This window comes from Microtus oregoni, unplaced genomic scaffold, assembly GCF_018167655.1.
Source record: "Microtus oregoni isolate MIOR12 unplaced genomic scaffold, Mior012 000026F_ref0000081, whole genome shotgun sequence".
Taxonomy (NCBI): domain Eukaryota; kingdom Metazoa; phylum Chordata; class Mammalia; order Rodentia; family Cricetidae; genus Microtus; species Microtus oregoni.
Window position 1 is genome coordinate 11,860,001 of NW_024543085.1, and position 27,500 is coordinate 11,887,500.

The 27,500-nt window shown below is 36.0% G+C and overlaps 1 protein-coding gene across 1 annotated transcript in view; it reads left to right on the top strand.

Annotated features, from left to right (window-relative positions):
• The window catches only part of Foxp2 (forkhead box P2), a 494,130-nt gene that overhangs the window by 459,071 nt on the left and 7,559 nt on the right, over positions 1-27,500 (top strand). Inside the window, exons 13-18 of the mRNA XM_041675445.1 lie at positions 541-742; positions 1,840-1,916; positions 2,056-2,157; positions 4,557-4,678; positions 5,776-5,845; positions 6,617-6,780. Of these exons, the coding sequence (XP_041531379.1) occupies positions 541-742; positions 1,840-1,916; positions 2,056-2,157; positions 4,557-4,678; positions 5,776-5,845; positions 6,617-6,780 (737 nt within the window). The remainder of the gene's footprint in view (positions 1-540; positions 743-1,839; positions 1,917-2,055; positions 2,158-4,556; positions 4,679-5,775; positions 5,846-6,616; positions 6,781-27,500) is intronic.

Consider the following 27,500-nt stretch of genomic DNA (forward strand, 5'->3'; position numbering starts at 1 on the left):
TCCACCAAATTAGCAAGGAGACTAAAGGTCAGCGTAAAATTTTCCAGCTGGCTGGAGCCTCTCAGCTGAGATTTGGGACCATGGGAAAAAAAAAATTCTGGCTGCAACAGAATAGCAAGTTTCTCTTATGTGCTATTGGTTCAAACCCCTGTATCCTTCCTTGTGGTGCTGTTGTTGCTTCACTGTGGGCTAGAACTGTTCAATGACGGGGGGGGGGGGGGGGGGGGGGGCGTCAAGAATCAGCAACTGGCTTTTATTTAAGGAGATACACTTTGGCTGAAGTCTGGTTGGACGAGAAGGAGTTAGTTAGGCCTAAGTAACACTGCAGTCGATTATTAGATAACCTCTAACAGCATTCTCTAATTAGAGTTCTTATGATACAATTTCATCCTGTAATTAGTTGAGATTGGCTGCTTCCTTTTGCGGCTTATTAGTAGCAACACAGCTGTAGAAGTGAATCCACTCTCATTTGTTAAACCTTTTTAAGTCTTTTTCTCTTGTCTCTACCTTTTTCCTGCCCTTCTCCTCGGGCCTTTGCAGCTAAATCTGGTGTCTAGTGTCACCATGTCGAAGAACATGTTGGAGACATCCCCACAGAGCTTACCTCAAACCCCTACCACACCAACGGCCCCAGTCACCCCGATTACCCAGGGACCCTCAGTAATCACCCCAGCCAGTGTGCCCAATGTGGGAGCCATAAGAAGGCGACATTCAGACAAATACAACATCCCCATGTCATCAGGTAGGATATGAATACTCAGTAGAGGTCTTTTACTTTGGGAGAAGAAAACTGTAGTGAAATGATCATGGACCGATCCAGAGCACATGGAAACTCAAGTCGTGATTTATGGAGTGATAATTGTTTTTATTCCTGGCAAATGCAGATAGAGGCGATTCCCTAAGCACATCGTGATGAATTGTTCTGAACAGTTGCTCAGGAAAGAGAGCTCTCCCCCATTAGAGAAACTGAGAGAAGCGTTGTCAGGATAGCCCATTTTATCACCTCCATTCTTTGATCCTTTGATCTCCAAGGGAAGCCATCCAACATCTGCAGGAAATGCTCTATGATAAGAGCCATTTAAAAAGACATGTAGGGTGCACCATTGCAGGCGTGGCTCTGCACAGATGCATCAGTCATTCCCCAGCACTGCCTAGGTGCTCTTGGACCAGGGCTCCTGATGCCAGCAATGGGATTTGCTTAAGAGCATCCTCAGGAGAAATTTTGCATATTGTAAAAAGTCACCTTTGCTCATCTCTTCCCCCTTCCCCCCTCTGCCTTCCCACCAGCCCACTTTGGGACATCTGGACAATCAGTCACAAACTGTAACCATTACGAGTCCAGAGCCCTCTTTCACGAAATGTGACGTGATCTTCTACGTTTTCAACGTGGGAGTTGGGAGGGGCTAGCGCCTCCTTGCTAGGTGGCCACAGAGGCAGATGTCAAGAGTTGACCCTGTTCTACATTAAGAAGTATTAGAGGAGAAAGTAGAGATTATGGCAAGGGGCAAAAGTTCCATGTAAGAACACGCCTAAACCACCCGCTTAAAAGAAGACCTGGCTGGTAGAAGAAAAAAAAAAAAAAAAAAAAACTCAGGCCAGCTGGTCACACTGCCCCTGAAGTACTGTGAACATCTAGGGGACGCCTCATTTGCACTTCGTGTCAGAAATGGCCTTTTCTATATAATTCAATTCCACCGCCATGCTCCATGCTCTCACTGTCGGTGGTTTCTCACCAAATCATTTGACCGATACTGGGGGAAAATATGAAAAAAAAAATCAATTCTGTTTCCTGTGAAATATTAGCAGAACTAACAGTTTTTCCTCTTATTATTTTTATAGAGATTGCCCCGAACTACGAATTTTATAAAAATGCAGATGTTAGGCCTCCATTTACGTATGCAACTCTCATAAGGCAGGTAAGTCGAGGGAAAATTAACTCTGGCTGATTAAATTAAAATCCATTAGCGCTTAAAGTAAGGCTTGGATGAGGAAGTGCCATCGAGCCTGCTTAGCAAAGCATTATTCTGTGTCACTCCGTATCTCGTCTCGTTCCAGGCTATCATGGAGTCCTCTGACAGACAGTTAACGCTTAATGAAATTTACAGCTGGTTTACACGGACATTCGCTTACTTCCGGCGGAACGCTGCAACTTGGAAGGTAACTGTTTTCCCAGCAGTTCCAAGGTGCCCAGCACAGTTCCTTCCAGAGCACACAAGGAGCATTTATTTACATGACATAAGCAGATTAGTATCTGCTTCCCCTCTTTTTAACCTGCCTCTTGAATGGAATGAATTCCCTCTCTCAAAATGACAAGTGAAAGAATAATTTTGCCTCTGATATAGTTTTCTAATTTGGTGCAATTAATAGCTGAGGCTTGGCAGAGAAACGAGGGCCTGACACACTAATTACAGTGTGAGCGCTCAATCATCAACACCTTTGTTAGTTGCACGATATTACTTTTTCTCTTGCATATTATTGGCTAATTAGTTTGAAAAATGTCTGTTTGGCTTGTGCAACAAATGGAGGCTGTAGGTTTTGTCCTGGTCCGCTCCTTTTGTACACATCATACCTCATCATACAGACTGAAGCTGCCACGGGGAGTGAGGGCCCTGGCTACTCAGCTGGAACTAAAAGAAAGTAAAGTGAATATTACCCTGTCAGAACATAAACGCAGTTTATTTACTTAGACAAAAGCGCTCATCTATACCCCTGTCCAAACAACTTCATTGTCTGGATCTTACAAGGAGCTAAAAAAAAAAAATGTTAGTTCTGTGCATCTATTTTTGGAAATGAGCAATGTCTGGAAAGATAAGGGCACTCAGCACAGACTAAGTGAACTGTTTTATTTTCATTTCAAAAAGCAGTCAGAAACATCAATTAGCCACAAGCCATTTGGTACAAAAGGGGAAAATGTTTGTAGCTCAGAAGAATAGAAGCTGCAAAGCATTCATCAGCATACTAAGAATTTTAGACTGTGAGATATGCTAAAGTGAATTAATTTGGATTTAAAATGCAAATTAATCTGGCAGGCGATTACAGATATATGGGTGCCAGGCTCAGAATGCTTTTAATTTACAAAATGTTTAGATGGTATTAGTTGCTACAGTATGCAGTACTGTAAATGAATGTAATTGTTTTATTTCCACAGTTACTTAGTGTGTATTTTATATGATGAACATGTCATGGATAATCTACACGATATATACTTTAAAGTGTTTTCAGTAACTCATATTTATGTTGAAGGTTTACATTTTCTTTTGTTACTCATTAGAGAATGTAAAGAATGTTCTGTCACTTGATTTACTGAGAGAAATTTTAAAAGAAATGAAAGGTGATTTAATATCTTAGCTTGGTCTCATCTCCACAGCTCGGGGATCCAGCAAAACTCATTCTGAACAGCTTATTAGTTCTAACTATATCGCATGCATAATAAAACTGCTCATTTGCTCATTAATATTAAAATTATCATATTCAGAGCCATGGGCATTAAGATCAATCAAATCCTTGGATTTCAGGTCAGATGCTAGATCTGCTTATGCTTTTTTTTTTTTTTAAAAAAAGAATTCTTCTCTTAAAGCAAACCAGAAGCTTGTCTTTGTGCAAATAGAAAGAAATCTTCATCAAAATTACTTTGTTTTATATTCTTGAAATAAGAATTAGGTCATTTCAGAGTACTTGATAGCTATATGTGACAATGTACCCTGACAGCAAGAAATATTTGCTTAGGTTCATAATTTGAATTATGGAAAATACAGAAGGTAAATTATGTTGTGTACTGTATATTTATTATAGTTAAAATTTTAGGAATGACTTAATTTGATTTAAAAATGTTAATGTTGAGTAATTACTCTAATACAAAGCTGCCAACAACATCTGTTTGCATAATCATTATGGGAAGAAACGTACTCTCGGGTTCTAGCCCTGACTTTCAATTGAGTTTAACATTTACAAAAACTTTATTGGGAATTAAAAAAAAAAATCTAAGTGTGTCTTATTGTGCAGGCAGAACAGTACACTGTAAGTTGCATATGTCATGTAATAATACAGAATAAACAAACTCTGTCATTTCATTATTATAGGGATGAAAAGAATGCCTTTGAGCTTATTTGCATAAAGCTTTGTGCAAAATTAACACTTGTCACTGTAGCCTTTTTAGCATTTTAATACCTCAAGCAGGACTGGTTCCTTTGGACATTTCAACCATCCCTGAGTGCTTGATCAGGGACACAACAGAGCTGACCTAATTGTTCTGGCATTTTCAAAGATACTGTAATTTGTACAGATATTGCAATTTAGACCAGTTCAATGAAAGAAAGGTTTTGACACGGCTATTATTAAAATAGCTTGGAAGGTTCTCTTATCACAAAGTTCAAACTGCAGATTCCAGTAATTTGTAAGTTGGGGGTTTGTAATATCATGCCATATTTTGATTTTTGTACTTAAACATCTTAGAAAATTTCACTCTGATCAAGTAAGATCAATACAGCACTGTGTTGGGGCTGCCTTATTAAATAATATTATTTTTGCTCCTTTTGGCTCTCTCCCGTCTGATTTAGAATGCAGTACGTCATAATCTTAGCCTGCACAAATGTTTTGTTCGAGTAGAAAATGTGAAAGGAGCAGTGTGGACTGTGGATGAAGTAGAATACCAGAAGCGAAGGTCACAAAAGATAACAGGGTATGTGTGTGACAGTTTTGTAATCCTGTGTCCTGCATCCACTGGAAACGTGGATTCTCGAGGGTGGGGGTGGGGTACGGGAAGCGACAGCTGAAGGCATGCTCACATTCTTGGCTGTGAGCTGCCTTTTGAATTTAGTATACATGCACAAATCAGTATCCGATCAGTGATTTTCCATGAAAATATTTTGGTTACTGTTTTTAGCAATTCTGCTTTTGACTTACATCAAAAGCGTAAATTCAGAATGGGTCGTAGTTTCCAGTGGGGGATATCTGCCTGATGTAATAGGGGACAAAGACTGTTTGTAAGTAAAGCTGATGGTGCCTGCACTGGTGCTCTTGAGAAACTTTATTTAAAACATACGATTTTTATTTCCTATAGTCTTTATCATTATTTTATCCCTCGACAGAGTTTGCTATTGGGCTTATCTCATTTATTTTCAGTCAACACAGTTTTCTATACATTGTAACAGATGATCAAGACACACTAGTTTGAAGAAGTTACTGCATGGAAAGTTGGGTTGTTTTTTTTTTTTTTCTAAGCTAGAAAAACAACCTGAGTTAAGTTAGAAATACAATGGAACTATTTTTTGTGCCTAATCAACTTCATGCAGCATTTACCCACTCCCCCAAACCACCACTGCTTTTTATGTGATGTTTGTAATGCAGATTGTCTGCTCCTGGCCCTAGAGTTTTGATTTCTGTAGTCAAGTATGTGCTAATTTCTACATTCAAGAAATAGTTAATCCATTATGTTGTCATTTAATTAACTATGGTAATTTGTTATGTTAATTCATGGTGTTCCAGAAATTAACCATTAATTATATCCTGATTACATCAAATTGGTAATTGTTTTGTGTATTTACATTTTTAAGTTTTTATATGATCTTTAGTTGTTCTTGGACATAAAACCCTCAGGAAACCAGAAGTAAGTCCATGGTAATAGCCTAAGTTAACTCCACTCCATAGGCTTAAGTTTTTTCCATTTTTTTTTAAAAAAAAATGCGAACCAGGTTGATATAAAATGCAGAAAAATTTATGTTTCATATCCACGTATTTCATTATTAAATTCATAAATCCTATGTAATTTTTTTCCAGAAGTCCAACTTTAGTAAAAAATATACCTACAAGTTTGGGCTATGGAGCAGCCCTTAATGCCAGTCTTCAGGTAACATCATTAAATACATGTTGCTATTATTGTCCTCTTTGGATGTTTGGGTGCTTCATTGTTTGGCATGCTTTCTGTTAGGTGAGATTATGATTGTTCTATATAGTTGGTTTAGCATCCAAGGAAGTTGTAGGACCTAGTACTATGGAAAACACTGATTCTTATTCAAGCTACTTTTGATGTGAAGAAGCAAGAAGGACACCCTGTGGCAAAATCTGGAACACTCAGTTTTCCTGCAAATGCTAGATTGATAGAAGCTTTTGCAAATGCATGTGGCTATGCATTAATATTTATCCAGGCTGTCATAAATGATTTCACATCATAGTGTTGGGGAACATGGTGCTTGTGGCAAAAACTTTAAAGTTTAATTATAATATATAATTTTTATGCAGAGGAGGCAAATGTCAGGACTTCTTTATTTTGAGTTAAGTTCTGGTCATTTTTAAAGAGCAGAGCAACTGCTTATATTATCCCAGAGTATTTCTGAACACGTGAGGAATCAACATTTCATTATGCAAAAGGTTAACACATGAGTACGAAAGTTTGCTGTGGGAGCTAATGTTTATATGTTCACATCACACTAATGTCCTTGCTATCTCAACTGCGAGTGACCATTTAGGAATTTTGTCTTCCCATACATTTGATTTAAGTGCTTCTGAAATATCTGTAAGGTCACCGGTGTGCAAGCGCTGAAGAGAGAGAGATGTACTGTTTCAATGATGTCAGAGGGCAGGCGTGCTAAAGCTATCTTGCTCCTTGTCCATCCACTAGGCTGCCTTGGCAGAGAGCAGTTTGCCTTTGCTAAGTAACCCTGGACTGATCAATAACGCCTCCAGTGGCCTCCTGCAGGCCGTCCATGAAGACCTCAATGGTTCCCTGGACCACATCGACAGTAATGGGAACAGCAGTCCGGGCTGCTCGCCTCAGCCACACATGTAAGTGTGGTTAACAGACTCCTGAAAAGGAGGAAAATATATTCTCATGCTTCTGAATTTGGTATTTTTTTTCCTGAAGTTTACCATGGTGTTTGAGTAAAATCATAAAAGTTTAAGTAAAGTTGTCTTGTACCATGTCCGTAATATATAAAGTAAATTGTTGCTCACACATCTTACAGATTATCCCAAGTGTTTATTTGGTGTTGATAGCATTCTTCTACAAATTCTTAATACTACTAAAGCCCTGCTGGGCATTAATTGCTGTCTCTGAAGAATCTCCATCTTATGGGTGGGTCTTTATCACAGTTTGGTTTATATGGCATAATATGAATATTCGTGATAGGGTAAGTTGTCATAACTTTTACTACCATTACAGGACTCTAAACCATTTATGAACTGTAGTCAAGACATTGCCCATTTTTATAAAGCGTAAAATGCAAAGTTTAACTGTTACCCACAGTTTACACAGAAGCTGGTAAAGTGTAACTTTTTGCCTGTCTTATAAATCAGTGTAATTACATATTCAAGCTTAATTACTGGAGCGTCTGTATTGGCAAGGTTTATATGTTATATTTTATGCAAGACTACGATTCCTATTAATATTTAGCAGCTAACTATATCATTAATTACTCTAAAATCTTTCCCCTACCATCTTTTTAATGGAGCTGAGAGAGGAGAAGTATTAAAAATTGATGTATTGTGGATTTCAGGAAAGTGTATGACACTTTTTTAATGCCAGGTCTTATTCAGTAGTGTCAGGCACATCGGTTTCTTGTTTACTAAAAAGTACTGACCCTGGCAAAAACGAGCATTCCTGGAGAAATAATTAAAGCTGAGTGTTCAAGTACATGTGCTTCTTAGCTGGTGAGATGATGTTCATATGTTTCGGCTGTCCTTCCCTGAGTTACTCTGAGAGCTGCTTAGAGGCACGTTACTGATACAAGATTACTCCTTGCCTTCATTTTTATATTTTATTCTTTGCGATTTTTCTTTTATCTTTTGTTTTGTTCATGAAACAGTGTCTCACATTGTAGCACAGGCTCAGGCTCACATCCCTCCTGTCTCAGCCTCCTCAGCATTGCTGGGATTACAGGCATGTGCTACCACACTGGACTCTTTGTATCCCCCACTAAGTGTCCAGTCAAAGCTCTGAAAAAGACATAGAACCCTGCTATGTACCCATTTTTATTTGACCTTTTGCAAGTTATTATTTTGTTGATTTTGAAAAGACCTTCCACTAACACCAGATGTCTTTGAGACCGTCCGCCTAACTGATGGATGGTACTTCCACTGCATCGTCTTTGCAGAACACACCGCAGTCATTAAAGTGTTTCCTCAGATTCCAAGTCATTACTTTTCCAAAATGGAAAAATCCATCTTTTGGAAGTGTCTTTAGTTGTATTAAATAATACAAAAGGAGTGATAAAACCCCAAGTAAAAAGAACATGAATATATGCTCTCGAGACTAGCCGTACTCTAAGCAAGAAAAAGGAGCAATCAGACAAAAGTTTTCACATCCAGCATCATCATCCTGTCAGCCATGCAGTGGTAGCTGGAGGCTTTTCCTTTCAGTTGCTCTCCTGGCAGTGCTAATGCTCACTCCCTATGCAAATGCTAAAATAATTCATCTTTAAACACCCAACAAGAGTTAGATCCTGGTTTTCTGAATTTAAAAGGGGGGAGCTTTATATGAAAGGCATTAGTAAAGGCAGTGTGTGAACTGTGGGTGCTCTTTCCCTTGCTCCCATGCAGTGTGAAGCTGCTGAGGCAAACCATGAAGAAGGAAGAGATTTTCACAAGTTTAATTGTCCAGTGCTACGAATATTAGAATAAAAAATTAATGACTTAATAAAATAGTTTATTAAACACTGTATTTTAGAACCTGAAATAATAATTTGACTAAATAATGGCTTTGTTGAGTCCATAGTATTTTTCATTTGACAATTGGTAGTTCCAATCATTCAGTTTATTGTTAATTTAAAATTTAATTATGAAATATCTAAAAGAAATAGTAGTATGCAAAAAATATTAAAAATATATTTGATTTTTTCATATAGTAGCATTATCAGTTTGTACAAAAGTCATTCAGTTAATGAATTATGTATGTTATACTGACATGAACCAACACATAGAAGAAAATATCTGCATTTATTTTCTATAGATGAAACAAAAGCCTCCTTTTCTGTGTAGGAAATAGATTTCAAAAAAAGTTAAAAATTAGAGGAATCCCTTACCTTGCCTTTTCCAGAGTAATATAAATGAAAATCAAGTTTGTAATTATCCTGCAAAATATTGAGTCAACATTGATACTTCCAATCTCTCTGAGCTGCTCCATCAGCTTTCTGTGGTCTGTTCAGGTATTAGCAGGTATCAGTGCAGCATCCCACATCGTCAATTCTATACTTCTAAAGTGTCTGTTTGTATGAAAAGAACTGTAAGCATTTTGTGTTTATTATGAAGCAAGGCAAGGGAACATTATTGACATGTTTCTACCAATTAAAATGGGCTTGCATCGAATTGAATACTGTTCAGAGAATTTTGAGATTGAATAGAAATAAAAAAAAACTATTTTATAAAATATTTATATAGCAATATTGTGTGTGTGTGTGTGTGTGTGTGTGTGTGTGTGTGTGTGTGTGTGTCCCTGGGTGAATTCAAGTTGCATGCTGTTTGGAAGCAACTAGTTATGCAGATATTAGTATGAAAGAGAGACAGTGCAGCTCATCAGATTGTTAGTGGTCCGGCTTCAGATGCTGCACTACCCAATGGGAATGAACAGGTTCTTTTTCCTTGGTTTATTTTTCTTCCTCCTTCCCCCTCCCCCGAACTCTTAGTAATGCCTACCTTGTGAGATTTATGCAAATAAACTGAGTGCCTGGGAATAATGATGCTTCTTATGGTACATCCCTACTTAGTACTGATTGATAGGACTGATTGTAATATCCCATTGCAATCATAAGCAAGACTTAAAGCAACACAAAACACACTTTGCAGTTTTAATACTTTCTGTCCACTAAACTACATTTCTAGATCATTTTCCCAAAGAGTATCTTTTCTCCGACTCTAACCTCTCTTATAGTTCCTGAAGTAAACACCCCATTAAAAGTGAGCAAACAGAGGAATGCATTGAGCTCATTGCTCACAGTCAGTGGGAAATGGGATTGGAGACATAAGAAAATACTAACTGAAGTGGTTGGCAGTGAACAACCTTAACAGAGAAAATACTAATCCAGAATTAGCCACTCATGTGCCCAGAAACAGGAAGAATTGGGTTGGACAGGAATTTTGAATACATAGGTAAATACAGGATTTAGAATATATGAAGATGGGACCAGACTACTAAGTTACTAACTAGCAAGTAATGGTATTGTGCTCGTCAGTGTGGCGTTTGATCGGTGTTATGGGCTTGGGTTTGGTGCAGTCACTGTCTGCTTTGGAGGCAAACTCTCTGAAATCATATTGCATGTATGGTAGTTGACAGCAGTAATATCAGGATGTTCTTAATTAGGACATCTGGATGAGTAAGAGTAATTTTAGTAGGTTCTAGTGACTATAGTATCTGCCTTAAATTAAATACAAGGAATGGAGGAAAACAATGAATTAATCTAAGAAGTATTTTAGCATAAAAATGAGCAAAGCACCTGACTCTGTTCTAAGAAGAAAAAGAACAAAGCTCATGCCCACTCTAAGATTAGTGTAAAATAGAAGACAGAGCCAAAATGAAAAGTGATAACTTCACACTTTTGCTTATGGAGTCGAAAAAACTAAATGTCCTCAGATTCTGGGGGTAACAAAAACGTGAGAAATGCATAGTTTGTTTAGATTTCTATTCAGTTCCATAATAGTGATGCAGTCGGATGTGAATGTGCACTTGAAGTTGCTAGAGATATCAGTCATTTCCCTACATACTCCACCCTTCTTCCTAATACTGTCTTACACTACAAAATTTGTTTTTGCAGAAGAAAGCTTTTCCAAATAAATCCATTTTTGCCCCAGACTGTCTGCTTTTCAACCCTGTATTTTGTTTCAGTGTCGTCTTACATAAATTCTTCTTCTCCTTGTTATAATGATTCTGTTTCCCAGGAGGTTTTCCCAATTAATTTTTCTGTCAGAATTTAACTTCAGATTCTTGCTTCTAACAGAGTGGCTCCCCATTTCATTCCTGAATGGATCTTATTGCATCTGGATGTGCAGAAGACAGGCATGCTCATTCTGCAGATACCCCTAGGTTAAGGCCAAGGTTGTTAAGAATGTATGATGTTTTAGGCATATGGCCAGGTCATTGGAAACAGCGTAGCTACACAAAGCACTACCTACAGGAATAAAATTCATGACCTGGCTAGATCCCTGAAGAAGGGAAATCAAAACTTTAGAACAATAAATAGCTCTAATATGAGCATCAGGTGGTATAGGGATCCAACCTCAGGTCCTCAATCTTGTGTACCCAGCACTTCACCAGCTAAACTATCTCCTCGGCCCTTTAAACCTCCATTTTCTAGCACTATTCAAAGAGTTTTCAGACCATCCCACTTTATGGACAGGTGCAAAGGATGCTTTTGACTTTATATATTTATTTTTTAAATTATTTATAAAGTTCGATTGATGTTGTGTTTACACTGAAGTAATTTGAGCATACTGCCTTCGCACGTGTGTTAAATTAGAAGAGAAAGAAATATTCGAACCCGACTTGAAAGGCGAAGCCATACTGACAGAGTAGTCCACATGATTCCTTTACCCAACCCAAGGCAAGCAATGGTGCCACAATATGATGAAGTCCCAAAAATCAGCACAGCCCCACCGTTTCTTCCTTATCAAGCACCGATAGCTCCCTATCCTCAAGGAGTTGGCTCAGATTCACCTTCTCTTGTGCATTCTTAAATGAGATCCTCATTTTTGCATTTTCCAGCTCTCTATCTAGAGATCAGAATTAATGTTCTCCTTAAGTTGTCTCTGCTAAGGCCTTTCAACACAAAGATGCTCATTTTCATGGGGTGTTACATCTGATTATTAGTGTTTTTCCACTGGTGAATTTTCAGATAACTTCTTACAAGTTTTCCTTAGCCCCCTTACTCTCTTTTTTTTCTTGGCTCAATATTTAATCTCGGTTGCAAGTGATTATCACTTTCTTCATCTTACGGGAGAAAATACCTAAGAGCTAGTGATATACTATAGAGAACATTATTACTTTGTTACATGTAAGGTTAAAAAACAAATTGTTGTGCCTTTAGAAGGCAAGCATTTGGGGTTGAGAGGCGTGTGTGTCCTGGGAAAGGGGTATGTGTTGGTAGATAATTGCAGTCAAGTCGTATTTACCTCTCTGCCCAGTGTGTACTCTGTGTACCTTCAAAGTTTCTACGTCACACGTGTCTCAGTCATCTCAGCAGCATCTTTGACTTTGCCTCTCCTGTCAGTAACAGCTTGTCGCAAAGATAGCCGAAATGGTCAACCAGATTCCCATTTTCTATGATGGTGTTGAGACTACACCGTGCGTCATCATAGACATGATTTTCAAATCTATAACTTTCCTTTTTGTCTCCCGTTTTTTTTTTCTTTTTCTAAAACTTAAAATTTGCAGATTCTACTCCTTTGGTTAGTGATATTTTATATAAAATTCCACAAATGTTAGCCCTCCCTGTGGACAAAAAAGCATTTGAAAGTGGTGTGGTTCTAAATTTTTTTTTTTAAAAAAAAAAGTTAAAAGTGACTGATAATCTGAGCCAGTACGTTCCCTCTCATTGTTTTTGCTGCTGTGAAGGCAGTCTTATTTGTCTGCTGTTGTGGGCCTTTATGTCACATTATACAGTTCTGAAAGAAAAAGTCCTTCTCGGCTTCACGTGTGTTGTGCCAGATTTATTTATTAACACTGTTTCACTCATCTTTAATTTTTACCTCCTAACCTTTCTAGGTCTCTGGTAATTTTTTGTTCTGATTTAATTCCATTTTTATTTAACGTCTAAACTTTTTCATTAACTTTGCTAGTTAGCTTTGAGATCTCTTTCCGAAATGACTGTGCAGAACTCATGACGATGGCAGCTCTTTGTCATCCCTTTGCCTTTGTCGAGTGCGGCAAGTATGGATCAGTAGCTGCTGTTCTTTTTGACATTATTCCAGTCCCTGTATGCGGCACTTACAAATCCTTCTAGTTCCTCTTAATAAAAAGATTCTACCATAGGTACAGTGTCTTCTGCTAAAATGTCTGATGTCCCCACCGTGCCAACTGTGGGATTTTGTGGGTTCCTATAGGGTTTTGAAGGTTTTCATAGAACTTTACTGATGTTATCTACATCCATGGTGTGAAATCCCACAATTTAGGCTAAGTGTGTCAGATGACTTTGGCTGACAGTGTTGTAGCATACTGATTCTGTTTCATTTCTAAAGAGGGTGTTTGTTAGAAGATACATCTTCCTTTTCTCTGCCATTTGAAGAAAATTTCTATCTTTAACGGTCAAAGAATCATTCACTAAATGGTTAGAGAAAAAATATTGCTTGTATATTATTTTTTTAATACTTCTAGGTGGCAGAAAAAAGTAAAGACTCTACATATTCTCCCCAAAACTTTAAATTTTGCTTTTGACAATGGAATTAGGAAGTCGACATATGTGACCTCCTTTAAATAAATTAAAATTTACCATTTCTATAAATCATTAATGATATTTAAATGTGAATTAATGCATTAAAGCACAGGGATGCTGTATTCCATAAGCAGTATCTATCATTAGGATAGAATTCACTAACAGGTAGATGATAGATAGATAGACAGAAAGACATCAATCTAATTTATATAAGCAACAAAAAATCAAACAGTTTATTGTCACTAGAGAGAATGAATGTTTCTTAAGCTGTTCTTCAGCTTTGAAGTATCATTAGCTAAACATTTAAAAGATGAAAGGATAGGCAGTCAGGGGTCATGCTGTGTTATCTTACTGCTGATAACGACAACATTAAAGCCACAGTCCTTTCGGTAATTAACAAAAAGATGATGCGCTAGGTTCATAACAGATTCATACTGTTTTCATTTTCTAATCTATTTCCATGTTTGATACAGAGTGTAATAATGCATGCTTAGGAGAAAACTGAAGTTGTCAGAGCAAGGGATATGGTCTACCAGAGTAGCCAGTCTCAAAGACTAGACACATCTAGTAGTTCATGAAGTATGTGAAGTCCAGGCAAAAATGAATGCCTACAAAGATACCCTAGGTGACAACTTCAGTCAAGCCAACTGAGAAGGAGAACATTTTTGCTGCGGAAAATTGACAGTGAGAAAAAATAAGCCACAGTCAGTGCAAACAGGGTAGCCACCAACCCATGGGGCCGTCAGAGCTCTAAGACCAACTATAAGACTGAGATCAAGATCTTCAAAAGTCAGAATCGAAGAAGCCAAGTCACTTCAGACAGAAACTAGTACACATACCCCATGAACCCTTGTATCCTGCTGTTGCAGACTGAAGCTTTGTCCAAGGAATAAGGCCAGATTTAGAGGGTGATTCTAAGCAGAGTTGGGACAACAAGAAAGAAGCCCTACTTGCTAAGTAAGAGTCAAGATCTGAGCTATAATTTTATTTTGATTAATGACAGATGAGAAATGGAAGAGTCCTTAGACCTGTTTGAAAGTCTGTGAAAATCATACATGTAAGAAACACAGAATATTCCAGTACTACTATACATCCATAGGCAGCATAAAAAATTCTCTGAAAATAAGAGTAATTTGCAATCAAATACTAAAATGTCTACTTCATTAAAAAAGGGTTTATTAAGTATACTAATATTAAAATTCGATCTTTAAATTTAAAATAGAATTTATTTGTTTATATCTAGCAGATGTGGAAGTTATTAGGATACCCTGCCTGATATTTTTGGGATGGAAGAACATTGGTTCTGTCCAAGCTTTATTGCCTACTTCTTGGTCACATATTTTTTCAAGAAGGAATGTTTTTGTCTCCTTCAAGAGAAAAATTTTATTTTGTAGGATTGATGTAAAGTTTCTGCCTACAGGAAATATCTATATACAATTTTTATATCACAATAGTATTGATCCATTTAATACTAAATGATATCAGATATTATCTTAATTTACAAAAATAATAGACAATATTAAATTTTAAAAATGAAATATATTAATCAAAACATGTTTTGTAACTTCTTGGTAAAATGAGAGTGAGATTTTCTAATCCTGGTTGCTGTAATAATACTGTCATTCTTTTGTCTGAACTGAAAAATTAAGTATTTCTCTATAATGTTCTTAGATTTATACTATAAAAGTCTATCTATTACTACCAACAAAATTTGGAATATATTTTGAAAGAATAAAATCTCAAGTAGAATGACATATTCTTTATGGCCAGAAGTGTAAGCATACTGATATTAGCCCGAGTAGCTCTCATTTTGTAAAAATTTACCAAATGGTTTTCTCTTTCTTTTAAAAAGTTAACATTTCTTTATAAATAATACCATTCAAAACTTCCCCTTCCTCCCCTCCTCCCATTTCCCTCCTGCTCTCCCACTCTCCCTCCCTTTCTCCCTCCAGTCCTATGAGAGGGCAATACCCTGCCCTGAGGAAAGTCCAAGCCCCCACCCCCACCCCCGCTCTATCCAGGCTTAGGAAGGTGAGCATCCAAACAGACTAAGCTTCCCAAAAGCCAGTACATGCAGTAGAGACAAATCCCATTGCCATTATCGTTGGCTTCTCAGTTGGTCCCAATTGTCAGCCACATTCAGAGGGTCCAGTTTGATCACATGCTCATTCAGTCCCAGTCCAGCTGGCTTTGGTGAGCTCCCATTAGAACAGGCACACTGTCTCAGTGGGTGGACTAACCCCTGGCGGTCCTGACTTCCTTGTTCATATTCTCCCTCCTTCTGCTCTTCAACTGGACCTTGGGAGCTCAGACCAGTGCTCCGATGTGGGTCTCTGTCTCTATCTCCATCTGTCGCCAGACGAAGGTTCTATGGTGATATTCAAGATAATCATCAGTCTGACTACGGGACAAGGCCAGTTCAGGCACCCTCTCTTCTACTGCCCAAGGACCTAGCTGGGGACATCCCCGTAGTTTTAAATGAGTTATATAAGCATAGTACCCTAAACCTAGAGTAGACGCATGTATACAGTATAACAAAATTAACTTTAAATTTGTATCAATAACCAAAATCCATACCAATGTAAAATATTTTGAAATTAATAGTTGTTTTTTGGATTAAAGTAGATTTAATAATCTACCTCTTTATCTCATAATTCTGTATTATATATTATAATAATATAATATTATTATATATAATAATCTACCTCTTTATCTCATGTTTCTGTATTTATCTCATATTTCTGTATCATATATTTTATACTGGGACTGAATGAGCATGTGATCAAACTGGACCCTCTGAATGTGGCTGACAATTGGGACCAACTGAGAAGCCAACGATAATGGCAATGGGATTTGTCTCTACTGCATGTACTGGCTTTTGGGGAGCTTAGTCTGTATTATCATATTTCTGTATTATATATTTAGAGATATTTTTTAATTTACCTTTTTTGTTTTATTTTTTTTCTTTGACTAAGACTAATAACAATTTGTAAACAACCTCCTTAAATGATGATGATAAATATCCATAACCCAAAAAAGTAAACATTTTATTTGAAATTTTAACTTTACTTATAAGTTTATTTCTATAACATGTTATAATAAACTCTGTCTCTTAAACAACAAATCACCAATTTCTCTTGAAGACATTGTTTTTCATTTCAAACAGACTATATAAATGGAATAACTAAGCTTACAATTTTTATGCATTTCCAACCAATTAAATAGAAGTTATATATTCAAAAGTAGCACATATAAACAATCATTCTCATAAAATTAACTCTATCATGAAGATTTCTCTATTTATATTTTAGAATTTTATATATGAAAATCATTTACATAGGATGAACAAGGGTTTTGTCATTGGCAAATAGAATTGAAAGGAAATGTATTAGACAAATATGAAATTGACAGATTGCTAATTGGATATCTTGTTTATTTTACTAGCCTAGATATCAATGGTTATTGTTATTTGTTTGACAGTCTGTACTACATACTGAGGGGAATGAAGTTATTTAAGAGAAACCCCAGTTTGCTCTTAAAGTTTCTTTTAACTAGAAAGTTTGTGACATTGTTTTATGAAATCAACAGAAACCATGAAATCAATGTATATCATATGCCCATAGAATATCTATCCTAATATTTTATTATATTTTTAATTTTTAATTGTTATTAATTACCAGTTAGGACACAAGTGTAAATAAAGGGTCGGGAGAATTGTATGACTGTGAACTTTTCCTTTTGGAGGTTTATATCCCACTGATGTCAAAAATATTCAAATTGCATTTAGTACAAATAAACATCAATTGCAGTTTTGGAATATACTATTGAATATTTCTGAGAAGTAATGTTTTACAGTAACAGCACACTATTATGGGACAGGAGCATGTTGTACTTTTCTTTTAGGAGATACACTATGTTAAATATATTTAAAGTGTTCTCAAATAGCTAGGACATATAACTAAATGTGATAAGGAAATATCCTATAATGAATAAACCACATAAAAATTTCAGTCTTTTGTAACATTTAATCTTTACATTATTGATACGATTTTTATTAAAATCTTCTGTATTGTAGTTATGGTTCAGAAATATTTTTCGCAGTATTGTTGACATATATCATGTATTTTAAGACTTACTATTTAATCACTAGCTTCAGAGAGTACATATGCATATGCATTTACATTGCATTGAAAGAGACAGATTGATTGACTGATGGATATAACAGGATTGTTTGTGGTACTAGGGGTTGAATTCAGAGTTTGCACACTCAGCAGCAAGCTTTGCACAACTAAGCACTCACGCCAAACTTTATAGTTTAATCATATTTACATTGTATCATTGAGTCTCTCACAAACCACGACAAAGTATGAATACTTTAATCATTATATTTGATAATATTGTCATAATTAAAAATGAGAAAGCACTACTGAAATACTAGTCTGACCTCCATTGACTTAAGTGGATTTGGAATATTTCACTCTACGTATAGGACTTTCTTCTTCAAAAGAAAGGCAGGAAGAGTATGTAGGACCATTAACTAAGTCTTGAACAAGGATAAAGTGAAGAGAATTTACATCCCTCTAGGGATTAGGCTGTGTGACCACAATCTAAAAAGATAAACTTTGCTCTTGTACTATGACTCTGCTGTAGGGTGCAGGCAAACATTAACATTTCTTCTCCTTCACTGACGCCTTAGGTCCTTATAATTTTCACAACAAAAGGAGCAACACGTTCCTTCAGGCAGCAAGTCAGTGTATTAATGTAACTTGCCCTCTGTGGTTTGAGAATACTCCATTTACCGAGTGCCTCTGTAAAACTGAGCGATTAACTGGAATACAAAAATCAACTGTTACTTTGCAGATCCCTCAAATAAGGCAAACTGAATTCTTTTTTTTTTTAAATAACCACAAATGTGCACTTACTAGTGAAATATCCCCTATATGACATAGTCTGAGTTTTTCCGTCTGCCAAGTATGTCGGTCATTACAGAAACCAAAACAAAGGGACGAAGAAAGCTTTCATGTACACAGAGGGATAAAACTACATCATGAAGGGTGTAGCTGTCAGTTAGGGTTAGCATAAAAGCAGTCCTTAGATTGAGTTTAATGGAATTTACCGATATTGACTGTTTATTTGCCTACATAAATCACAAGTGTAACTGATTCTGCTCAGTTTTAGGGCCGTGGATGATGAGAATGGACACGTGACTAAATCATGGGTCTCATTCTTAGCAACCCCGTCCTTCACATTGGCCAGGCCTCCAGGAGAGGCACAGGTTTAGAAGACTGAGAAAACGTTTTGGCGCCAAATCTTAGAATGGGTTGGTCTCTGAAAATATTATAAGGTACATGTATTTTTAAAATGTGGAGAGAAGACATTAAGCAAGACCATCAAGAGTATAGGATACATATTTCTTAAAAGGCTTGTTTCCTAAGACAGTATGCAGAAAAACAGTAGATTGTGATAATGTACTAGAATTGATTTGGAAAGCTTTGGTTATAAGAATGGTAACTATTTTCATAGATAGATCGTTTAAAGTAATTTGAATATTTTCACAGTAAATATATGTATATTATAATTGCATAAGCATTCCATTTTCATTTCCTCATATATCAGTTAAAAAATCAAATGTATTTAAAGTTTATTTTTTTAATTTCAAGTACCCTTTTTCTCTTTTGCTACTTTGCTATGGAAAAGAATTTTTTTTTCCATTTGAGAAAGCAAAATTGAATGCCCTCTTTTTTATAAATTAATTTTATATCACTAGTTACCCCCTCCTCCCCGCAAGTCCTCCCCCACCTTTCCTCTGCCACCCCACCCCTCACAATCTACCCCTCCCCTGTTCCTGCTGACACAGGGAAAATCACCCATGGTTGTCAACAAAAGCATATCGAGTTAAGGCAGGACCAAGCTCCTCCCCTTCTACCCCCAAATGCCCCCCCCCTTTTAAGCATTCATTCAAAAAACATTTTTCCTTAAAATGGCATAAAATAACAGACTGAAATTAGATCTAAGTAATGTTTACAGAGAGCATGGATCAATATTATTGTTGCTGTTGTTGCCACTAGCTTCAGAATCACCGAGACATGTGAATAACTTCACTTTCGACATGTCATTTTCCCTGCTAATGCTAAAGCCTTCTGAGGTCACACCCACAGCTCCTTGAGCATTAAAACCAAATATAGATAGATAGATAGATAGGTAGATAGATAGATAGATAGATAGATAGATAGATGGTAGATAGATAGATAGATAGATAGATAGATAGATAGATAGATAGAAATAGATATAGTGTGTGTGCCATCAATGTCTCATGTGAGATCACGAGCTTTCCCTGTGCCTCGGTAGAGTACCGAAGGAAGCCTTTCACATACACAAAAATTTAAGAGCCCCAAATGCAAAATCTTTTTACTCCACAGCCTGCAGCCTAAATTGCTCTTTCCCATCATTTCTAGTACCTATTTGTCATGGCTCTCGGCACCCACCTTACCACACTGCATTGGGCAGCTCGCAGCGGTGACCTCATTGTTCTACACTCAGTTGGTACAATCCTAAAACTTCAACTGTATCCTTTCTCTACCCTCAAGTGGTCAATAGCCTTCCACTGAAATCACAGAAACATATACTTTCTGTGATGCAGATAAAAGGCTCTTCACTCTCTGATCTTGTTCTAATTTTCTAACTTTATTATTATAATAGAAACCCCCATGACTTTGATAATTAATGTAAGATTCTATCTGCCCCCCCCCAATTTCCAATCTGTCCTTTCTCTTGTCTCTGAGTAACAATTTTCAAATACTTCAAATCCTATCCAAAAATGCACCCTCCCACCAGACCATCATAGTTTACATTCTCAGAGTCTATCCTCCATCTCTCAACACTTTCTCTATTGTGGCATGCATCACTGTTTTTGTTGTAGCATATTTCAATTGTGTAATTATTTCCTCTATGAGACTGAAAGGTATGAAGACTGTGGGTAACGAGGTGGCTCAGCATTTGAGAGCACTTGCTCTTTCAGAGAACCTGGGTTCTATTCCCAACACTCCAATGGCTAACTCATAACCATCCCTAATGCCAATCCCAAGGGTCTGATTCCCTCTGCTGACATCCATGGGAACCAGGCACATGTGGTGTATGTACACACACTTGGGAGAATGACACACATGTTCTGTACATACATATGTTTGGGCAGAACACTCATACACATAAAACAAAATAAATAAATCTAAAAGCACACAACTTTTGAAAGGGACTGGTGAGAAAAGGAACTATTGTCCCTTTCTCTCCTCTTCCCCATGTTTATACATAAATTGAATGCTTTATTTTTTTTCCCAAAACGGGGATAACTTTTATCTGCCTAGAAGTACTGGGTGGTTTTATTTTCTGACTTTGTTAGGAAATAATAGAAGATATCATATCTTGCCAACATTAATTGAATCTTTCTATACAATTATTTAAAGAAGTTCTAAATACTTTTAATCCCTCCAGTAAAAATGGCTTCAAATTGTAAGGTATCATGCTATCTTCAAGCAAGAAAATTAAATCCTTGCTTTTCTATAGTTACTGCTAAATGGAGAACTAAAATAGAATTGTTGGATTCAATATCTCTCCCTCATGGAAAGAAAAAAAATACAGCATTCATAATGAAGTACTATATTCTAGTTTGAGGAAATATCCATTACTAACTGAATAAATAATTGATTTTAAAAATCAAAGTTGAATCCCAGAACCAGGGAGGCAGAGGCAGGTGGATCTCTGGGAGTTCGAGGCCAGCCTGGTCTACAAGAGCTAGTTCCAGGACAGGCTCCAAAGCTACAGAGAAACCCTGTCTCGAAAAAACAAACAAACAAAAAAATCAAAGTTGAAATTACTTTAATATCCACTTAGAAGTACATGCCATATCTTCACTGCTTTAGGAGGAATATGACATTGATTATTGAGGTAGATCTTAATACACTTCTACACTTCTAGCTCAAGGCTTGTGCTATTCCCTCTAATAATACAAATATTTGATAAACACAGGCAAAAGAATGACTGAGAAGTGCATTTAATCTAAACATCTACGCTTCTATGTGCGTATATTATAAAAACGTTCACTATTCCTTTTTTTAAACTCTCATAAATGAAACAATGAAGATTTGTAAACCCAAGTAGAGGTTTTTGGTGTGCTTTTAACTTTCTAGTAAAGTTTTTAGATATCGTCAGTGTTCAAATATTAGGCAATTTGTTCCTATAGTCTGCTGTGATGCATTCTTTTGAAGTTACATCCACTTTATTATTATGGGGTTTTGCAAGGACCAATGTTTAATGTGCAGGACAATTGAAATTAAGAAGCAGAGGGAAGCAATGATGCATTTCATATCCCTAGGGGCATGTGATGTGATAAAGGCCTAGCTCTTCAAGTCCAGCAAGAGAATCAACAATTGCTATCATGTCTGTCTTAGCATGTCCTTGTTTGATTCTGTTTAATCAATGCCACCAACTATGTATATGTATTTGATTAGAATAATTCTCAGAAGGAAATAATATCTCCCACCTATGAATTCCTGTATCCATAAATTACTCTTTATCTTAGAAACTTTACTCCTGAACAAACTAGGATTTTTGAGTATGTATTTCTCTCATTCTAGGTTATTGGTTCTTAGATAGATAGTAAAATTTTAACAGTGTCTCACTTATGGAAACATTGAATACATTTTCATTAAATTAATATTAGCAAGGGGAAATATTGATAATGTTGTCTGGTTTCCTTAACAAAGTAACAATGAATCTTTTTTTACTAACTTTTTTCCATCCAATATATTTTGTTCATGTTTCCTCTCCCACAGCTCTTCCCAGGCTTTCCCCACCTCCCTACCAATTTTATTCTCTCTCTCTCTCTCTCTTTCCTGCCCTCTCTGTCTCTCCCCGTCCACTCTTTCCCAAAAAAAGAAAGAAAAAGGAAAAACAAAAAAGAGCAAGAAATTAACAAATAAACAAAAAAGCCCCGAAAAATCAAAATCAAAAGACCAATAAGACAGAAAATGCCAAAACAAAGCAAAATGTCATCGTAAAAGTTGACATCCTTATAGATACAGGGGATTTGACTCAATCGTGAACATAATGGAATTTCTGGCACAAAAATTATCTCTTCTAAATAGCCATATAAATATAATATACATAAAAATTGCTATGTTTCTTAAAATTTGCATTTTAATCTATTCCAGGTTTCCCTAGCTCAATGTGTATTATCAGAACTGAGTAAGCCCCAGTGTGCACAGCAAAAATGATTCAAGCCCGGACCACTCAATGCATGTATGTTAATGACTTTAATGACAAGCTAATGATGAGCCCTGTGATGGATGACGGGGAGAATAAGCGTAGAAGCTCTCTGAGCAGAGCATGTCAATGCTGGCTCCTCTCCTTTGAAATTAGCTTTCCGTGTGATGTAAAATGATCTGAGACCTGACCTGAGCTTTTGCCTTAGCTTCATGATGTTCAGGATGTGTTCCTTAATCATTCTCTTGAATAATTATAGGAACAGATGTGTTATTTATTTTACTTCCTTATTCTTTTACAAAAGGGTAGCTAATCAATGCTGGCATCAGAAACGTGTGCCACAAGTATTTTTGTTTTGTTTAATTTATATCATTTCTGAGATACTTGTAAATATTTTGCTCTGGAGAGAAGATTCAAATAGCATTTAGGAAAAAGAGTACATATTGATGTTTAACCATCAATTTCTGTCTTTATGACATATCTTCATTGATGAAAAGAAATAAAGTATTACGTATATTGTGGCTGTATCTAATATTTACTGATCACTCGTGACCCAGGCATGGAATCACATTATTCACACTTTAACTTATATATATACGTTCATTTATCTTTCATAGCAATTGTAAAAACTAGAACTTTTTGTGTCTCTTGTCTATGACTTAAAAGAAATGCAATGGGTATGTTAAGATCACAGTAGCCTTGTTAACCTATTAGGAAAAGAGCCCAGCTTCCAGCCTAAGTATTCTGCCCCCCAGAGCCCATTGTATTCTTCACTATCTAGCCATTGCTGCATGACTGAAGATTACAAATGAGGTGACTAATCTGTTCAGTATTCCTTATGTTACACTCTCAAACTAATCAAAATACTAAATACATAAAAATCTATTGTGCTGAGTGACTCCCTTGTAATTAAAACCCTTCAGATGATTTCACTTGAGTGGAAGATTCATGGTGAGGCACTGGGTAGAAAAAACAAGGCCCCTTTTATGTAAGTTTTCATGAGTGTTTCTAAGATGGAGAGCTGAAAGGCTAATTTTCCCCAGAAGGGATTTTAGTTTTTCCCCGGAAGCAATATTAGTTATCCTACTCATGATACATTGAAGTCTGTAGAAAATGGAAGCTACAAAAATATACACTATGTTCTTAATCAAAAGCAATTTTAGTATCCCTACGATGAAAGCAATAAGAGAAAGATATTGATAACAACCACAAGATTAAACTAAGTCTCTATAAACCTAACACCCAAAAGGCATGTGGGGTGTGTGTGTGTATGAGAAAAGAGAGAGAGAGAGACTGAGATCTATTTCTTCTACATTGGCACACAACATGCAAATGAACATGTGGATCATCTAAGAGTACCTAAATGAGGAAATGAAAATTGAGATGATACTATGGTAATATTAAAGATATTCTCAATGGATAATGTATTTCTCTTGATAGGAGTTGACCAATCTTTAGGCACAAGAGCTGTAACTTCCAATCAGTTTGTCCTGGGGGGCATTTAAATCTCTTCTGCTGCTTTCTAGTGGTTTCTTAGGCATTATATTGGTGACAATCATGTCTTGCTGTTGAATGGTAATAATTATTGACTTTGATTTGAATTATGTTAGTTAATTTCCAAATCAAAACCAAAATCATAAGAAAAAAATGAATCTATTTCCTTCCAGCTCTGATAATTTCTTCATTAACTAATTCTGAATAGAAAATAATCCAAGCATATCTGATTCTAGAAAGAATTTCTTTCTTTTAAAGTGGATGTAAAGGAAACTCTTCCTGACTTGAGGATAATTTATCCAATCGGCTACACTGACTAGGTATTTCCTATGTGTAAGTGTCCTCATTTATAAACTTCACTATCTAATCAGCAAGACAAGGCACCACTACCACTTTGGAGAGTTAAGTGATTAAATGAGGTTTAAGCAGTATAGAACAGCAGACATCAAGAGGACCTGAGACATACTGCAGAGGCTAGCTTGTGTGCTGGTTCTAGCTCTGCCTACCTTCAAACCCTTGAATGTCCCTGTCTATTGACCTGAGAAACAGAAACTTCAAATAAAATACCCTCATGTTTGATGTAATGTAGGATTGAGAGATTCTATGATTTCGAATTTCAGCATTAACAATTTAAAAAATGCTTTAGAGGTTCAAGAAGAAGATCAGTATCATTATAGACATAGTCTATAGGAAGTTAAGTCTGTATGTATTGGTCCTTAAATAATGGGGATGGTGTGACTAGGTAGGTTAATGTATAGAAGTTAATTTCGGCTCTGTGTGTATTGATGGTGACCAGCTGAGTGGGAGCCCAATGGCTTGGAGAAAAAACTAAGAGCAGTGTTTTGAAAAGAATTATTTGAGGATCAATGTTACTTGTTATTAGAAATATGATTTCATATAAGTAAGTTAATATCAGACAGTAGCTTACTGGGAATACTGCAGTGATTTATTTTAATGTTTCGGCAGCGCCAATGTCTAAATTTGGATGTGTATTTATACAGGACAATGATGTACTGAAAAAAATCCTTACATATTAAAATTTTCTTAAGATGCAAGGGAATATAACTGTAGTTACCCTTTTATAAAATTTATTGCTCATGTCTTTATAATGCATTCTCCTTGTTGTTTCTCTTTATTTGAGAGCTTGACGATTTTTCATAATGTTCTTTATTTGAATAAAAGCTCCCAAAGAAGACACAATTAGGCCAGGTGGTGGACATGAAGGAAAAGGAAGCTGCCAATGAGGGGCTTTCTGGGTCTTCTCAGAGTTCCAAGACAGTTGAGGCAACACCATGACACAAGAGGGCAAGTCCTCAATTAAAAGTATAAAAAGTTATAAATAAGAAAAAAGAGACATAGGACAATGTCATTCAGTGTGCTGACCCAGAAACTCATGATTTAGCCCAGGCTGACATCAAATGTAGCCCAGGCTGACATCAAATTTACTATTATTCTACTTCAGCTCCTAAGTACTGAAATTCCAGGCATGCACCTTGATGCCTGGTCTATACATTTTGATAGTTACATATATCTGGAAATAGCTGTTCAAACTTGAAAGTTTTGAATATATACAGTCCATTTATCAGACCTAATTAGGTAAAAGGTAACTATTATCTTGACCTAAAGAGTTTATTCTAATTATCCCCAGCACTTGGCGTGTGCTATTCACTAAAGTGTTCTGAATCCTAGATTAAATTGGGGAAATCTAAAATTATAAAAACAACTTATAACTATTATTAAGTCAAAATGTCATTTTTATAAAAGTCATTAAATGGATATGAACTTTCAAAAGTAATCTCATTAGATAATTTCATTTGTATATTTTAGAGAGTACTTGGTGAATATTGACATTCGATTTAATAAATGCTTAAATTTCTAGACACAAGTGCATGATACTATAACAGTTAGTAGGTTCGCCATCATTTTACTCAAAGTGATAGTTCAATGAAACAAGAGTTGAGTTTAGTTTGTAAATTTTCTTATTCTCCACATTTGAATGTGCCTTTATAGTGATTCTCACAGTATGTTTCTATGGCTTCAAGCTTACTATTCTACAGTCACCTTGGGGAACAGGCATGTAGCACACTCATGTGTAGAGTTTCCCATTTCTCCAATGATGAACATTTTCCTAATCACACACATTACCAATTTACAAATCAACTCAGCTATCTTTTATTTGGTCAAAAAGTTTGTCGTGCAAACAATGCTAAGTTTATTCTATGTATATATTATAAATTGTACTTTCCTCATATACAAGTTGTTCTCTCGACAGTAATTATGCCAGAGACTAGTTTTATTTTGTGTTTTGTTGTACCAGATATCAATAGAAACATGAAGATTTAAAAGCATGACAAATAAAGCTTTACCTCAACAGTTCTATGCTTCAGATTTAATACAACTTCTCATATGAAAAAATAAGCACAGGAACTTCAGTCTCATTGAATGTCAATGACAAACTCTTCTTGGCTTTTTATTTGTGTGAGTTACAATATAATTTCATGATATACCCCACAGCATTCAATAATGGCTTTGTAATGGCCGCTTCCTATAGTCTCTAAACTATCCCCAGAGAGTCATCTGTACTGAGAACTGAGAGAGCAAAGCTGATAATGTCTGATACAGCAGGGACATTTGGGAAATTTCTTGTAAGAACAAGTCTGGAATGGCTACTGTAAAACTGACTTTTCTAACTGACTTTTATTAAGACTCTTTTTTGCTTACAGCCTATCACAACAGTTTAAATGCCTGGAATTTCCCAACATTATGAGGAAAAAGTTAAGTTGTGCAAAACCTTCTCTCCCTCTCCTAGATTGTTCTAAGCTGGACCATGAGCCTAATGTGTAGGATCTGGGACTATTCAGATAGAAGACACCGTTTTAAGTTAAGGCAGCATAGGAAATGTCTGCGTCATCTAAAAGTAGAAGCCAAAGCCCCCAAAAATCTTTGAAACATTTGTGGATCATTTCAATATACACAAATAGGTGTAATCTAATTTTATAAGAGTTTTAAATTAATCTTATGCTATAATCTATATACTACTTGAAATTATAATTTTATGCTGATTATGTTAGTTTTTTAAAGCTACCTACAGAAATTATAATATGTATTCTTTTAGCATATGCTATTATTCTCAGATTCCAATCTTAATTTAATATTTTGATTGTCAAGTGAGCAGCAATACAATAGTTGTTTCTATTTTTCAGGATTAAAAGATATCTTTATTTTTATCTAATGTATTTTGATAAGGATATCTAGAAAAGTGTGTAAAAATAAAATTTTCTGCATTTATCAAATTGCTAAAATATTCCAAGGTATGTTGTTATTATTAGAGTATTTTTTAATTACTGTGATTACTCTAAATATTCTTTTTGACAACTCATGTGAGTTGACTAAAAT